At 40.4% G+C, this 17,750-nt stretch overlaps 2 protein-coding genes across 3 annotated transcripts in view; one reads left to right on the plus strand and one right to left on the minus strand.

The window, feature by feature from the left end:
- The window catches only part of SHC4 (SHC adaptor protein 4), a 128,887-nt gene that overhangs the window by 71,538 nt on the left and 39,599 nt on the right, over window positions 1-17,750 (plus strand). For both annotated transcript variants that reach the window (XM_081230181.1, XM_081230180.1), the window contains exons 5-6: window positions 6,385-6,438; window positions 9,932-9,983. In XM_081230181.1, coding sequence (XP_081086307.1) covers window positions 6,385-6,438; window positions 9,932-9,983 — 106 coding nt within the window. The remainder of the gene's footprint in view (window positions 1-6,384; window positions 6,439-9,931; window positions 9,984-17,750) is intronic.
- On the minus strand, window positions 1,231-2,971 carry EID1 (EP300 interacting inhibitor of differentiation 1). The gene has a single exon (XM_081230182.1). It carries the CDS (start codon window positions 2,887-2,889, stop codon window positions 2,314-2,316), a length of 576 nt encoding a protein of 191 aa, XP_081086308.1. The 5' UTR covers window positions 2,890-2,971; the 3' UTR covers window positions 1,231-2,313.

Consider the following 17,750-nt stretch of genomic DNA (forward strand, 5'->3'; position numbering starts at 1 on the left):
TTATGAGATGTTGGTCTTTAATTAAGAAATTAAAATTATAAGCATGAGCCAAACAAAATAGAGGCGTTCTTGAGATGAGCCAATGTGGGACATCTGATCTAAGCAAACGTTTAAAGTAACTATGGATAGACCTAGAAAGCTCTCCACAAATCACACTACACACTCATAAGTTTAAGTTCACTCTCCCCATTCCACATCCCCATCTTCTCCCCCCATCAAAGAGTCAGGATTAGAACGTCCCCAGAACTCCTTTCTTTAGTTTATCTGTTTATATAGATGTGTGTATGTCTTCATTTAATCCTCACAATTTATAAGGTTCATCCAATTATCATCCAATTATCCTTATTTTCAGTTCAGGATCCTGAGGCAGAGAGATTAATCTACTCAGTTACAGAGCTATAAGCAGTGGAGCCCAGATTTGAATCAGGTAGGCTGGTTCCAGTCTGTGATTAACTGTAACATTTTAAAATGTTACCATTTTCTACATTTAGTAAATATTAACAAGTATTAATTTCAGTGGTCTCTCAGGTTACTCCCTAGTTTTTTTTTTTTTTTTTTTTTTTTTGCGGTATGCGGGCCTCTCACTGTTGTGGCCTCTCCCGCTGCGGAGCGCAGGCTCCGGACGCGCAGGCTCAGCGGCCATGGCTCACGGGCCCAGCCGCTCCGCGGCATGCGGGATCTTCCCGGACCGGGGCACGAACCCGCGTCCCCTGCATCGGCAGGCGGACTCTCAACCACTGCGCCACCAGGGAAGCCCGTCAGTCCTCTACTTTACAGAAAAGAACCCCCCTCCCTAAAAGACAGGATGACTGTAACATAAATAAGGCTCCAAGTTGTCCTGCTGTATTGGATGTGTCCTTTACTGCCATAATGGAGCAAAAACATCTGGTACCTTTCTACTGATCCTAAGACCTGTTGGTATATTCAGTTTTACTGGGCACAGCCTCCTAATTCTTATTCACACAGAACATCAGCATCTTAAGAACCACAGTAACATCCTTATTGATTTGGCAGTTTTTCCCAGGTTGGCAAATTCTCTTATAGGAATTTACTAAGTTTAATTTCCACCAATTAATTTGTAATCTGGTATTTGAAGCTGGAGCACGTTCCCTTATAGTCATTAAGTTTAAATCATAAGGTGATTGCAATCATACAATAAACCAGTATAACACAATAAAAAGTAGTATTAGAGAAAGTATGTATACAATACCATTAGCCAAACAAACAAAATACACAGAACAAGAAATTTTTATTATCCCCAATGCTGGTGCATAACCAATAACAAGCTTAATTAGAGGAGGAGACAGAGGGAAACTTCAGATACCGAGGTGGATTTCTGGGCAGGTTTAAAACCTTTAAGGGTTGTTCATGAAGTCTTTTTTGGGTGTAGGGCTTTCCTTTTACTGGACAATTTTCACTTAACAGTTCTTACATTATGAAGTTCAACCAGAGTCTTTTGCCTGTAAAAAATGAAAAACAGAGAGCAAGTAAAACAGAATATTTCTCTAGTATATACGGATGTTAGAAATAGTTTGTTTTCTTTGTACTTTCACATACACATTAATGTGTAAATTTGAAACTTAATTATTAAGGACATCTTAATTTTTGACTTTTAAAAATGTTCAAGACAATGAACTTTCTTGAATTAAAAATTACAGTAGCTTTAAAAATGATCAAGATACACGTACAAACAAAATTTCAGATGCTCTTGGAAACACATTTTAAGATATAGCACACATGATACATATTTCTTTTGGGGTTTGATTATCCTTTCGGGATACTGAAGAATACTCGATTTATTTTACACTAAAAATTTAGCTTTTGATAACCACGGCTTGGATAGATCACAAAATGGAACCTGACAGTTTTCTCAATATGCTTTCAGTCCAAATAACTCAAAAACATCTCATGTCCTAAGCTGGATAAATTAGTTAATTTTCTCATATAATTAATATCAGTGGGCTCTTGTACTGGCAGTCTGTCTTGTTCATGATTTACTCTTGCAAAGCCATCCCTTACAGTAACATATATTTTCCTCAATGCAAGGAAATTAATCTGGACCAATAACAAAGTCAAAGCCATAAATGTTTCAGGACATTCTTGAAAACAGGTTTCAACAGTATTAAGATACTTTTTCTTTAACAATTTTCTTCCTTTTTCATAACTGTGCAGTCACTATTCTACCAAAAAAAAAATTTTTTTTTTTGAAGACCAAGTTTTTCATTGGCACGGAACTATTTGGAATGAACCCAAGTGACAGTGGAATGCCAGGTCTCTCCTCAAGTAGTTTCCTCCTCTCTTCACAGCGTTTAACTACTCTCTATCAATAATCTCATCACAGCCGAGCTCTTCGGTCAGACGATTGACAACCATGAGTGAAAAAAGCTCTTCGATAAAAGCCAACTGATCAAACGGGGTCTTCTCATAATGCATCTGAAACCCGCCATCCAGAGCTGCTTCTCTTGCTCTGGAGGTTCTCAAAAACATCTTGTTGGCTTCTTCAAGGGCCGCTGATACTCTGTAGCCTGCACCACTCAGCTGCTCCTCTTCCGGATAGTCGTAGTCGTCCTCCCAGTCATCGAATTCCTCGCCCTCGTCCTCGCTCTCGAAATCAGGGCCCGCGATCTGGCCTGGCTGCTCCCCAGGGCCGGGCCGGCTAGCGAGGCCTCGCTGCCCCAGCGGCTCCGCCATTGGCTGGGCGGCCTCCTCCTCCATCGGGCCTTCCTCCTCCAGCTGTGGCTGGGCCCCGGCGCGGGAGGGGTTCAGGGATGGCTCCCGGCTCCCGCCGCCTACCTCCATCTGCGGAAGGTCACTCTCGCCAGGCATCACATCCATCTGCAGGTCATTGCTTTCCTCATAGAGCTCGGACAGCTCGTTCATTTCAGACATTGTGCAAGCGGCTCAACCTCCCCGCAAGGCGTTTTCGGCAAGATCGGAGCTACGCGGCCGTGCGGTTGTGCGCTTGCGCAAGCACCGTGCGCTTGCGTGACCTTGTGCGTGTGCGCGACCCCCAGACGCCGCCTACCCCTCGGAGCGCTGTTTGGGGGCCGGCAGCTCGCAGTTCCGCCCCGGGAATGTTCCCGGGGCTCGTTAGCTGGCTCTCCGTGCGTACGAACTTCAGACCTAGATGCTGTACGTGCAAGAGCATTGCTTGGCCTCTGACTTACCTAACCGTTCTGCTGCTTATGATGCGATAAGATTGAAAACACATGGCTTCTGTAAGACCCCTTACTCCTCCTCCCTCATCGCCCCCCTCCTTTCTCTCCCTCTTTCTGCTCCTACTCTTTCCCCCATCCCCAGGCAGTCGCGTCTGTTCCACGGTTTTATCTGTCTTTTATCTGTGCGCTAATGACCGCTGAATCCGCACTTCCAAACCATACGAAGTTCTCAACCACAGCTCAACATATTTAGAATTTATCCATGCATCTTTCCTATTTTTCTCATTTAAAAAAAAGTTAAATTCACAAATAAGCATATTATCGGTGTTCTTTAAAAAACCAGACAAGAAATACATAGTCCCATTGCATTTCGCAGGAGATAAATGTACACTGTTACCAGTTTCGTGTGTATTCTTTAAACCCTTTTTCTTTGCGTTTACATGAATCTTTATGTCCTCGTGGAAAAAAATCTTATTTTTTTACATGTCTTATATAATTGTCTTTAACTGACAAAATAAGCAAACAAACAAAAAAACCCCTCAGCATTGTCTTGAAGATTTACCTGTTAGTATACATAGACATATATTTTTTCATAGTATTCTATTTGTATAGCTATACTGTAGTTGACCTAACTATGCACAAATAACTTTCTATTTTTTGATATTATAATCTATGGGTAATTGAACATCCACATGTGCCAGTATTTCTCTAGAATAAAAACCTAGAAGTGCACAGGTGGAATTGTGGGGTGTGCATACTTTAGTTTTTAGTGAATGTCAAATTGCTCTCAAATTTGCTGTACAAATTTAAGCTCTAGCCAGCGGTGTCTGAGAATATCCACACCGTTACCAGACATGATTTTGTTGAACTTTAGCAATTTTATCAATTTAATGCCATCTTGTTTTATTTTTTATAGCCTTAATTTATTGGAGATTATCTTTCAATATGTTTATCGAACATTTCTATCAATATTACCTCTGAAAATTAAATGGTCTTATTTTGGGTTTATTTCTTTTTCTTATTGATATAGGAATTTCTTATAAACTCTGTATATGAATACTTTGTTTCACATGTTACAAATATATTCTCCCTCTTGTTTCTTGTTTTGGGGTTCTTATACAAAAGTTTAGAAATGGGTTTTCATGCAATCAAATCGAAGGGTTTCTTTCCTGTCTTTTTCTTTCTATTAAGATGGATTTACCTACCTCAGAAATCATAAGCATAACCTTTTATCTGTCTTCTAATGTTTGTATAGATCTTTTATGGATCAAACATTTAGTTATAAATAGCATGAGGACAGGATTTATTTATATATTTTTTCATATATGTAGCTTATTCAACCACCTCTGCTAATTTAATCAATTTGTCCTTTTGTCTGCTATTTGGTGCCACATCTATCATAGACTAAAAGACCACAAAAGTGTCAATCTGTTTTTAGACTTTGTAGTCTAAGGAATTTCTGTAGTTTTATAATATGTCTTAATAATAAGGAAAATTGTCTCTTTGTTCTTTAAAAAAATTGCCTTAGCTCTTATTGCACATTTATTCTTCCAATGTGAATTTTAGAAGTAGTTTGAAAAGTTCCCTGAATGGCATTGGTGGAATTTTTATTGGAATTGCATGGAATTTATAGATTAATTTGGGGGAGAATTGACATCTTTATGGTATTGTCTTCTCATCCATAAAGGTGATATATCTCTTTCTACTTGTTCAGGTCTTATTTGTACCCTTCAATGAAGTTTTCCAAAAAGTCTTATGTGATTCTTATTAGTTTTATACTTAGGTTCTCTTGTAAAATGTACCTTCCCCCTCTCCCCCATACAGTGTCAAATTGGCTATTGCTGATACATGGGAATGACGTTGAAATCTGTATATTGATTTTGTTTTTAGTAATCATTTTAAACTGAAACATAAATACAGAAAACAAATATAGAGTAGTGCACAAATCATAAGTGTATAGCTTGATTATCACAAAATGAACATGTTTGTATAACCACTACCCAGATCAAGGAACACCATTTGCAAGATCCTAGAAAACCACTTGCTTTCTCTTCCTTTGCACCAAAAGTCACCACTCTCCTGACCGCAAACAGAATAAAATACTTTTGCCTGCTTTTGAACTTGATATAAATTCAACTGTGCAGTATACAATCTTTGTGACAGGCTTCTTTTTGCCCAAGGAATATATTGTTGCTATGTAGTAGCCCCTTGTTTGAATACCACAATGATCATTATTGGGATTGTTTCCAATTTGGGGCTATTGTGAACAGGGCAGTGATTATCCTTATTGAGAAGATCTTTTGGTGTACGTATTTATACAATTCTTTTGGATATACATCTAAGAGTAGGATTTCCTGATCATCATGTATAAGCAGCTTCAGTAGATTCTGTTAAGCAAATCTGAAGACAGGATTAGCCAATTGGTGCATCGTTGTTTTAATGAACCCTTGAAACAGTATGACAAATATATCTCTGCAAGTTGGTCATTACACTGTGGTTTCCAAATAAGCAAGCCTAGAATCTCAAGTAAAAGAGACAATCTTCTTGGCTAACTAACACAATTCACTTGGATAGTCTTACTTCATATTGAAAGTCTTAATATTAGTGCCTTAGTAAGAATACTTTTGGTGGCAGATGACTGAAACTCAGTTCAAACTAACTTATATAAAATTAAATAAATAAAATAGAAAAAATACATAAAAACATAAAGGGAGGGGGGAATGTATTGGTTGAACTGATGAAACACACATTACCCCCTGACTTTTTACTGTTTTTAACTCTCAGCTCTGACTTTTCTCCAGAGTGAAAGTTTCATTTTCCAGCAGGCTTTCCCCACGTGGCAGCAAAAGATGGCTCCCAGAAGCTTTGGGCTTATACTAAGGTCTTAAGTGGCAGGGAAAGATGCATTCTATTATTCACCTCAGTTCCTCCCCAAAGATGTTGATTGACTTTGCTGTATCCAGTAGGATGGTGTTTTCTGATTGGCTAGGCCTGGATCATGTATCCAGATGCAAGGAGAGGGATAATGAGATGGGCGTATCAAACCCACCTGAACCTCATGGTCTAAGTGAGATTATTATAGAAAGTGGGTGGAGTGGTTTCCCAAGGCATGCCGAGCAGCCAAAACCAAAACAAGCAAATGTATGTACATTACTGTTAGATGGTATGTAACTAGGTATAATTAGTTTATAACATTATACATGTTTAATTTGTTTATGTTTTCCAGATTATTGCAAATCATCATATGCAGTCTATTTCATTTGCTTCTGGAGGGGATCCGGTAAGTATGAATTCATAAAACTTCTTTTTATAAGAGTTAAAAGAACTTCCATGTAAAGCATATTAGCCACTACCTGTCGTTTCCAAATATCTTATTACTGTTTGTGAATAGCCACATATAGCAGGTAATCAAAAATTTGGTTTTGACAGAATATTTCCTGTCACTGATTTTTTTTAAGTATTTGGATTAGTAGATGAATTTATAATACTCCATTGTGTTATTATCTGAGAAGCTTCTTGTAGATAATATCCAGTTCATAAAAAACAAGCATGTCATACGTGTTTTGCCAGTCCTCCCTCAGAATTCCTTTCAACGCAGAGTTCCAGGCAGATCCTACTAATCAACTGGATTTGGTATACGTGGGGAAGCATATTTGCCATTCTGGCCGTCAAGCAAGGCAACTAAATCTAATCCGAAATGAGCAACTAGGTTTGCAGAAACTCATGGAGGGAACGCTGAGCTGGGGAGAGAAAACTTGCAGTTCCTCCCTACCAAGAGGCCATGTGATGCTCGTTTCCCATGAATTGTGCGGGACTGAGTCAGTGCTGTCCCTCCAAGCCTTCTTTGCAGAGTGGAGGGTCATTCCCTGACCTCCAACTGCATCAACTGTGGACCAGAGCAAAAGGGGAGGGTCATTGAAGCTAGGAATCCTGTGACTGACCAAGAAACAAATTTGTTTAAATGGAGGGAGGAAGAGGAGGATTTTGCTCCTCTGTGACATTGTGACATTTTTCTTGTACCTTGAAATATAGAGTTGACCCTTGAACAATGCAGGGATTACGGGCCCCAATCTTCCACCAAGTCAAAAATCTTCGTATGACTTACTGTGGGCCCTCCATATCCCCAGGTCCTCTATATCCACCCTCCATCCGGCCTTGTAATCTGGCTTCAACAACAACTCCAAGGATGTGTTTGGTAGCAGAGAGGGTTGACTACCAGTCTGAAAAGGCCCACATTGTCTGTTACTTCTCTTCCTAACCCATTATAACTCAACCATCCATGAAGGAACTCGAATACTTTCCTTAAGCAATTTAAAGTAATGAGTTCTGTAAGAGTAGTGTGAAAAATAATTGTTGCTGTTTGCCCTAAATTTTCCTTTTCAAGTTCCAATGGTTGCTGTCATTTTAGAATTGGTATGAAAATCTTTATCTTACCCTAGGCATGCCCTGCATGGTGTCTACCATAGTTCTCCAGAATCCTTATTCTTTTTAGACTGTCTTTACGTGCCTTCAGTTCTTTATTTCTTTTGACCAACCAAAGCACTGCCCCTACAAAGACAAACAGTAGAGAATTGTAGCCACTGTGGGAAAGTTTGTACCTACTGAATTGAGTGGCACCCTTGTGCTCTCTGCAGCTGGAGAGAAAGCCTGCTGGTTTTAAATAGAAAACTGGAGTGACCAGAAGCCTTGGCATTAGAGGTCCCCCGAGTGAAGTTCTACCCTCAGGTCAGGGAGGCAGAATGGTGGAGTGCCAGGCTCTGCAGTCGAGTAGACTTGACTTATTTAGACTCGAAGCTTCAGGGTCCTCATCTGTAAAATGGGGAATGCTCACCCTCGCCTCAAGTGCTGTGAGAATTAAGTGGATGGTGCATGTAAGCTGCTAGCACAGTGCCTGGCACAGAGTGATAACTGTCACCACTGTTGCTAACACATGTCTGTATTTTCGTAGGACACTCACTGAGATAATGTACAGCTTCACATCAGATAACGGTCCAAGGGGTAGGCAACCAGAAGTCTCCGTGGCCCAATGTAGTACCCATTCTTTCTACCATTGTCCCTCCAAAGTTTCAAAAATACTGGGTGTTTCTCTCACCTCTCCACCTTGCTCACCCTCACTTTTACTCTCGTCTCATAAACAGTTTACTTGTCTTCCTTCTTTCAGCCCTGAAGGCAGTTCTTGGTAATTGTTCTGTGTCTGTATATGCTTTCTTCATCTCAAGAATGCATTATGAGTATGTCAAAATTGAATATATTTCTTACATTTCCCCCCACTATTTGTGCTTTGCTTTTAACATCCTTTAAATTCTCCCAGATATTTACAGTTATAGAATTTTAGGACTGTGAGAATGTTGGAGACTCTTTTGAAGATGAGGAAACTGAGGTCTGGAGAGGCCCCATGACCTCTTTCCCATCAACTAATAGAGCAGACAACATTGCTAGCATCATACCACCTCTCCAACTTTAAAATGAGCAGCCAGGCCCCTGGCAATTGTGGCTTTGCTTCTAAATTACATAATGTAAAGCTCATAGATATGACCTTATTTATTTATAAGATATTTCAAATCTTTTCTCTTTTTGCATAAGAGAGATTTACTTAGGTGTGTGTTATTTTTTAAAATAACTGAAGGCAAGTTATGCTGGCCCTGAGATCCATTTCCTGTATGGTTCATTGTGGGTTATTAAGTGATTGTCCTTGAGGGTATTACAAACATGGGCTTTTATTTCCTGCCAGTTGACTGCATCTTTCCTCTAGAGAGTCGTGCTTCTAATCTGCAAATGGCATTGTGTGTATTTTTTTTCCTGAGAACTGAGATAACAAAAAGCATCTTTAATTATTAAAATCTGATTCATCGGCATACTGTTTTCAATAAAAGTCAGAATTACCAAGTAGCTTTTTGTTTATTTGTTTTTCCAAAGCCAGCAACATATCTCTTTTTTTTAACGTAAGTTTAAATGGTGCTATTATATCTTTCTTTTAAAGTTTTTTATTTTTATACAATTTTTAAAGGTAAAGTCCATTTACAGTTACTACAAAATATTGGCTCTATTCCCCATGTTTTACCATACATCCTTGAGCCTACCCAGTAGTTTGTACCTCTCACTCCCCGACCCCTGTATTGCCCACCTGCCCCTCCTCCACTGGTAACCACTAGTTTGCAGCACATCTCTTTTTGAACTCCTTAGGTTTTTCATGGGTTCTCTTTTTCAAAAATGATCTCTCCTTTCTATATATTGATCAAATAAGTGCCTTGTATTTTCGCCCTCTTATTCCGTAAGTTGCCCTGCACACAAGCAAGCTAACAACCATAAAACCCATGTCTCTTTAATCAACTTATTTTCTGATGTATGTGGTATCTGTTTGGACAACAGGGAAATCATGGTGCCACATCCTAGTCTGTGACACCTTTGTGACTGCGTAACCCCTGGTATTTCAACTTTCAACACAGGAGAGTTATAGTCCCTAACCATTTGTTGTGAATGTTTGTCCTAACATATTCCCCACCTGCATTCTCTTTTGTTCTTAGTGACATGGTCTGCCTCTAAATTTTTAATCTTCAGATTCTCTCCCCAAGGGGCAGAGAATGTGGACTCCACAGTTGCTAAATATATAGTGTATATTTGTTTATGTTCCCTCCTAGGATGGCTTTCCTTTGCTCTTTAAGCAGAAACCTTAGTATCGGTCCTTGCCTGAGTATCATATCCTAAATGTACTCTTATCATTCAACAGTAACAATCCATTCATTTTAAATGCAATCATTTTCCCTTTTTTATAGGATACTACAGACTATGTTGCCTACGTAGCTAAAGATCCAGTTAATCAACGAGGTATGGAAAGCAACTTCTAGATTTTCTTAAGAGCTGGTATATACCAACTTTAAAAAGAAACAAGCAATTATTTTCGATATGCAAAGTGATGAGAATCACTAGAATGCTATACTGGGGTCTAGAAATATTAAATGCCTCTGAGTTTGAAATAAATAGCCCTGCTAGCAGAGGAAAGTGGAAAAAATATATAGGTGGGATTTAAATCCCACCAGTCATTTGAGTCGTTTACATCCCATAAACCAAAAGACTTATCATCTATTTGTATAAGCGAAAGAGAAGCTGTTCTGGTTATAATAGACGGGACTGGCTGCCACATCCCCAGTGGACAAATGAGTTACCCTTAAGACTGAAACCAGTAACATCATTGGCCTGCAGTGGCCTTGGCACGTGTGTGTGTGTGTGTATGTGTGTGTGTGTGTTTATATGCATTGAGCCTGTGCACTTGCTGTTCAGGAGCCTGGCATGTCACTCTGTCTGGCTTTTTCTCATCTTTTGGATCTCAGTGTAAATGTCTCTTCTTCAGAGAGACCTTCTTTGACTGATACACTACCATCTCCAGTAGTATATGCCACCCTGCTGTGTCATAATACTTTATTTCTCTTCTGTTGACAGTTATCCCACATTTTTGTTATTTTATTTACTCACTTGTTTATGTGTTTAGTGTCTTTCCTTTCTACTGAAAGCTCCTGGAGGGCAGGAACCTGTTTATCTGATTCACCGTTGTTTCCCAAGCACTCATCACAATGCCTTGCACATAGGTGATGTTCCATAACTATTTTTGTTGAATGACTGAGTGAATGGAAGAGTGAGTTGATTAGTTGTCTTATCCCAGGATTTAGCAAGGTTACCTAAGAAACTCTCCTTCCAGCCACATTTTGGATCAGGGGCCTGAAGTTAGGCCATTGAGCCTCTGTAGACAGACATGCTGAGTGTTGCTTCTCATTCCTAACTCTGGAACATTCAGACTCCTCTTAGAGATGGGTGTTAGGTTGCTTCTCCTCCTTAATTAGAGCCTGTGAATTGAGCAGTATCCCCTGTCACCACCCCAGGGGTGGAGTTTGCCCCCAAACATTTATTAAGTACACATGGAGTGGAATTTGGAAATTCAAAGAGCTATAAAGACACAGAGGCGGAAATGTGCATGGCATACTGGGGACAGGTGAATAAAACACTAGAATGCAGGTTGTGTTTGGAGGAGAAAAAAGTCAAAAGGGCATCTAGAGGGCAGATAGGAGAGAGCTAATAAGTAGGAACTTATTCCTATGGGCCAAAGGGTGGAGAAGGCTGTTTATAAAACAGAGATTTAGGAAGGTTGATTTGGCAGCAGGATGCAGTAGATGGATTCAGGGAAGGAGGGAGGTCAATTTGGAAGCTCTCGTGATTGTCAGAAATGAAATTATGAGGACCAGCTGCTGGCATAGGACCTGGCACAGAGTAGGTTCTCAGTAAATGCAGGCCAAGAGAACATGGCTCGATGAGATGGAAGGAAGGAACAGGTGACAAATACTGTGCAATACTGCATTAAAATAGCCTCTAAGCTACATAATAAAGAATGGATGTTGCTCAAAGAGTTGATAGAAGAGACAGGAACTAGTGAAGGGGAAACGGGGGAGTAGGAACAGAACACAACAAAGGATACCAGAAGAGCAACCTCTTTTAAACAAGCCTGAGCTTCCTTAAAGAATAAAAGTATGCTATTTTGGGGAAGGTCTCTGAACAACAAAGCCCTTTCTCTCAACCTGAAAAGGGCAGGGTGAAAGGAAGAACAAATAGATCAGGAAATCCAGATGTTTAGTAACTTTTTCCATCAGTCACTGAATATCTCAGGCATGTCATTGCTCTTCAGTAAACAGCAGGAGGCGTTCAAAGATTCTGCTCGTTGCTGAGGCTAATGGTGAGCAGGATCCACATGCTTGCAAATCTCCCTGCTTGCTTAAGTGCAATAAGAGAGGCAGAGAAAATACGATGCAACTCGTTCACTTTGAAATCTCCTGTTCTGGTGTCCGAGTAGTTCATCAGAGCTGAGTTGCTAGAACTCACGGGGATCCCAGCCAGGGGTTTCTGCAAAGGCATTTATGAGAACTATTGACTGAGCTCATGGATGGGATTTGAGAGTTGAGAATAGATTCAGAAATGGTTCAAATAGAGGTTTCATTGTTTTCTTTCTTTAGTTCCCCAGCCCGTGTATAGGAAGTAAGAAAGGTGCTGGAGTCAGACAGTCTGGGTGGGAATCATAATTCTTCCCCCATCTCACCATAGGCCTCAGCCAAGCTGTTTCACGTCCTGAACCTCAGTTTCTTTAAGTGGGAGAAATAGCATCTACTTGCTGGTGTTATTGGGAGGAGTAACTGAGGTAATACAGGGAAAGCATCATTTCCTTTACAGTCTCTTCTCATCTTTCTTCTTTAGGGAAACAGGTCTGTTAAGTAGCTAGATGACTTAGAAATCTACGGTGATTTTCTTGGGCAAAAAAGTTAGTATCTCCTCGTCACTTACTGCTCCTTTTCCTGTCCCCTCACCCCTTCTCTTGTTTATCTTGGTTGGGAAGCCTTCTGCGAGAAGCCACTCTGTTCACAACATACCCGCTGCTTGCACATCCCTCTAGTGTTAAATCCTTTCCCCTCACCTGAGCCTCTGGACTTCAATTTCTGTACAGAGGTACCAACACAGCTCTTGAGTCCACAAATAATTATTAATTACATACTAATATACAACGGGCTGAGGTAATTGTTGTGGAAGAAAAATAATTCCTGGCCACCATGGGCTCATCATCACGGGGGAGAGAAACAGAACCTGTAGGGTGTGCGGGAGAAGTAGGGGAGCATAGGGAATAGTGCCTGGAGCCTGGCAGGTGCCCAGGTAGGCTTTGTGCAATAAGTGAATAAAGGCGCAGGTGGAAGAGCTGTGCAGTGAGAGCTTGGGGCTGTGGGTTTGGATGGTGGGTAAAGGTGGGATTGCAGAGAAAGCAAAGAGTAGAAGTAGGGGGGCCATGGCTGAAAAGGTAGGGAGATTGTGGAGGCTTTGAATGCCAGCCAAAAAGTCACTGGGAGCTGTTGAAGATTTTGAGCTTTATAAAAAATTATTCTGGCTTCTGCCATTCTACTGAAATTAAAAAATGATAAGTTTTCTGGCCTTTGTATCTGTAAAGGTGATATTGGAGGGCAGGAAAGCAGTTTGGAATTGTAGAGTCCAATTTGGAGGACATCTCATTGGTCCCGGGCAGGGGTGGTGATGCTTTAAACTGCACTGGGGGAAGAAGGGACGGTCTGGACAAAATTGTGAACTAATAGTACTTGGGAGCTATTTACATACGAGCATTGATTAAAAAAAAAAAAGAAATCAGATGATCTTGAGGATTTTTTTAAATTAATTAATTCATTTATTTATTTTTGCTGTGTTGGGTCTTCGTTTCTGTGCGAGGGCTTTCTCTAGTTGCGGCAAGTGGGGGCCACTCCTCATCACGGTGCGCGAGCCTCTGACTATCATGGCCTCTCCCATTGCGGAGCACAGGCTCCAGACGCGCAGGCTCAGTAATTGTGGCTCACGGGCCCAGCCGCTCCGCGGCATGCGGGATCCCCCCGGACCAGGGCTCAAACCCGTGTCCCCTGCATTGGCAGGCAGATTCTCAACCACTGCACCACCAGGGAAGCCCTCCGATCTTGAGGATTTAATGAGATATTGTATACAATGCAAGTATCTCAGTGCCTGGCTCATTATAAGTATGCAATAAATGATAGCCATTATTATTATTGTCCTGAGCGGTTTGAAATGGTGTGCACTAAAGAAACAGGGATTTTTACAAATAGGAGACGCAATCCAACAGAGAAGTAAGAACAAAAAAGTTATTTACTGCGTGCTCACCACATGCCAGGCATTATCAAGAGTATTTAGTCTGCATGGTCTCATTTCAACCTCACAACAATCCTATGAGGTAGGTATTAATGTTACTCATTTTTTGTAGAAGCAAACTCTGGAATTGAGAAAAGATGGTTTTACTAAGCTCACCCAGCCAGTAAGTACCTGGACCGACTCCAGGTCTGGAGCACACATTTACAAAAGAAGATTACAAGGCACCAAGAAACATTAAAAAAAAAAAAAAAAAAAAAACCTTTAACCTTACTAGTAATCAAAGAAACACAAATTATAATTAGATATCATATTTTGTCTTTGATAAAAGGTAAAATGTGATTTAGAGTAGTAGTAGCTCTTGAACACTGCAGATCCAAATGTTTCAGAGAGCAAACTGACCATTTGCATCAAACTTTAAAAAAGGTAAACACTTTTGAACCAGCAGCTTCACTTCTAAGGAAATAAGCCACGCACAAAGATTAAGCAGTAAAGATCACCGTCATATGTTATTGATATAATAGGAAAAAGAAAATTAATTCAGTGTTCATAAATAGCAAATTATTTAAATGAATCCATAGACTGTACTACCATGTAGCAATTAATGTTATTGAGTACAAAAAGCAGATTATGAAACAATGTGTATGGTATGATTCCAGGTAATTTTTTGGAAAAAAGATAGGAAAGACAAGATGTGGCACATATATACAATGGAATATTACTCAGCCATAAAAAGAAACGAAATTGAGTTATTTGTAGTGAGGTGGACGGACCTAGAGACTATCATACAGAGTGAAGTAAGTCAGAAAGAGAAAAACAAATACCGTATGCTAATACATATATATGGAATCTAAAAAAAAAAATGGTTCTGTTGAACCTAGGGGCAGAACGGGAATAAAGACACAGACGTAGAGAAACAGACTTGAGGACACGGGGAGGGGAAGGGGAAGGGGAAGCTGGGATGAAGTGAGAGAGTGGCATTGACATATATACACTACCAAATGTAAGACAGATAGCTGATGAGAAACAGCCGCATAGCACAGGGAGATCAGCTCAATGCTTTGCGACCACCTAGAGGGGTGGGATAGGGAGGGTGGGAGGGAGGCTCAAGAGGGAGGGGATATGGGGATATGTGTATACATATAGCTGAGTCACTTTATTATACAGCAGAAACTAACACAACACTGTAAAGCAATTATACTCCAGTAAAGATGTAAAAGAAAAAAAGACTGGAAAGGCACATACCAAAATGTTCATAGTATGTAGTTACTCCTGGATAGTGAGACTTATGTAATTTTTATTTCCTAGAGTCTTTCTATTTTCTAAAACTACTATAATGAATATTTATTACATTAGTAAAAAGAAAAGAATGTTCTGAATCCTTGAATAAATACAAAAAACAGTGAAATCAGAAAGACAGTGTTATAAACTTACCTGGTGAGTTTGGTTCATCCAGGGGAAAATGTTCAGTAGAAAGAAGAAGCCCAGAGGTTTGTGGGGCCTGAGGAGAGACAGGCCTTCAGGTGCAGGTTTGGAAAAGCTGCAGCTTCTTAGCCCTAAGGGTGAGCTAGATCACTGAAGGAAGAATCCAGAAAGAAGAAGGCTGAGGGTCTCAGGGAGTGGGAGAAGACCAAGAGATGAGTATCTGCTGAGATGCAGGAAGAGCAGTTTCTCTGGGAGAAGAACCTGGGAATGTCTCAGACTGAAGAAGAGTTAAGGGCAATGGAGGTAGAAGATGCCATTCAGTCCAGCAGTTGACAGGCCACTGGTCACCATGGGAAGCACAGTGTCAGTGCATGGGTCAAGGCTGGAGCCAGACCTCAGGGATGAGGAGAGCCTGGGGGGAGCCAGGCTTCATGCTAATAATCCTGAATGCTCCCACTGTCTCCCATCTGCTTGATTCACTTACAGCATTAGTGCATACAAGTCAGCGAAGCTGCCACTTTTTCCATCTTGGCTAGGACTCTTTAGTGAACTCCTTATTCTATAAAAGACCTTTTCTGTAGAAAAGGTAAGTTCCAGTAAGAGTGTTTTGAGTTTACCTAGTGACTAATACAGCCTGCCCCTGTAATTGCTGTAAATGAGGAAATCTCTTCACTTCTTACTCCAAATGTGTACAGTCCAGAAAGGCTTAAATATTTTCTCTGAATCTAGTCTGTGAAGAGGTCCCAGTTTACCTGAACTACCTGGATATAAGAAGGCCATGGTCCTGAGTCTCTGAAGAAAGCAAAAAAAAAAAAAAAAAAAACCAAAACCAAAAGAAAGCAAAAAAAACCCCAAAACCAAACCAAACCAAAACAAAAGAACACTGTAAAACCAATTTAAATTAACCCAATTATGTATATTTATGTTTATGGTTATAAAATACATGCCTTATCGTCCTGGTGACATTCCGAAACTATGGACTGGACTGCAGGCTAGCTTCTTCAGGCTGGTTTCTTCCTAAGGGGTGGTAGGCTCCGTGCTTCAGTCCCACAGCACCATCTGGTGGTTGATTTGAGAAGCTGCACTCTTGAATTTCTAGTTTTCTAATAAAAACCAAAAGCAAAAACAAGCAAACGAGCAACAAAAACAATAAAACTGGTCCATTTAAATATAAAACAATAAAGAAGGGCCTGTTATTCTCGAAGAATTGTTTTCAGCCTCTTGTCCATGACTATCCAATTAGGAAACCAAATGAAAACGACAGAAGAATAAGAATCCAAGATTCTTTTAAATCTAACTTAATATAGTACAGTACCTGATACTCAAGAATAGAATTGTAGGTCTATCTAGCTATGAGGCGGGATGAAAAGAACCCAGGTGTGTTTCTGATTCCAGACATGGAGATCAAGGCTCAGGCCTCCATGCAAAATTACCACATCACTGGAAAGTCAAATCCTTTCTTGGGGGATTGGGACTTTTTATATGCTTGTCTTTCTTCCTTCCCATTAGCTAAAGATTGGGAGATTCCTGGCGAAGCTGCTGCTTATCTGAATTTTTGGATATGGGTCTAGCACTGGGAAAGGGGCATTTTTATGTGATTCAAACCCGTTCCTATTCTGGCTCATGACCAACCTAGAAAAGAACAAAGAGCATTTTCACAGAGCAGCACGTGAGTGGCGGCGAGAGCGCCATCAAAATGTGTGTGTTCCCTGAAGTTGGGGAGGCTGCACAGGACACCTGCACAGGGTCAGACTTTTTGTCCAGTTGTACCTTTCATGGAGATAGGCACCACTGTATTTTCTTTTTCTTTCTGTTTAATCCAAAAAAAGTAATATGACAGCAATAAGGTTATCCAGAGCAAAGCAGAAAGTGTGTTGGTAGCATCAGCCCAGGAACAGGACAAAACCCTCAAGTATCAGAATCAGAAAAGCTGAGAGAAATAAAACATTTTAGAAGTAAGTGAGAAGCGGTAGAGGACAGTTAGTGGGTTGGTTGATGCATTCATTCCTGTGCCCATGTGCCTTGCCCTGTTCCTCAGAGGGTTTAAGCTACTGCGACTGAGGGAAGATAGGATTTCTATAAAGCAAGAAGGGATTCAGAGATCATGCAGGGCCCTGTCTTGGCAGGTGAGGACCTTGCTATAGAGTACCTTATTCACACAGATTGTGGCATAATTAGAACTTGAACTGGGATCTGAATCTTTTCACAGAGTTTTTTCAGCCATCTTTGTTCTCACATCCCTCATGGGAGGTACACTTTGGTCTTCCTCCCTCCCTCCCTCCTTCCCTTCCTTCTTTCCTTTTCCTGCCTCTCTCGTTATCTTTTCCATCTTTATCTCAAGACATCTCCTTGATCCTAAGAGAAAATAAAATTACAAAAATTGTTTCCATTTTGATATGATTCCTGGTCTTGACTTCATTTTTAATTGGACCAGGAATTTATGGATGAAAAGAAAAGAATTCAAGTGAATTACCTTTTCTTCTCAGAACGTAACAC

Source organism: Mesoplodon bidens (assembly GCF_964165515.1).
Source record: "Mesoplodon bidens genome assembly, chromosome: 3".
In the NCBI taxonomy this organism is placed as follows: domain Eukaryota; kingdom Metazoa; phylum Chordata; class Mammalia; order Artiodactyla; family Ziphiidae; genus Mesoplodon; species Mesoplodon bidens.

Coding starts and splice junctions, on each gene's coding strand:
- EID1 (XM_081230182.1), bottom strand. CDS start 2,889: ATGTCTGAAATGAACGAGCTGTCCGAGCTCTATGAGGAAAGCAATGAC.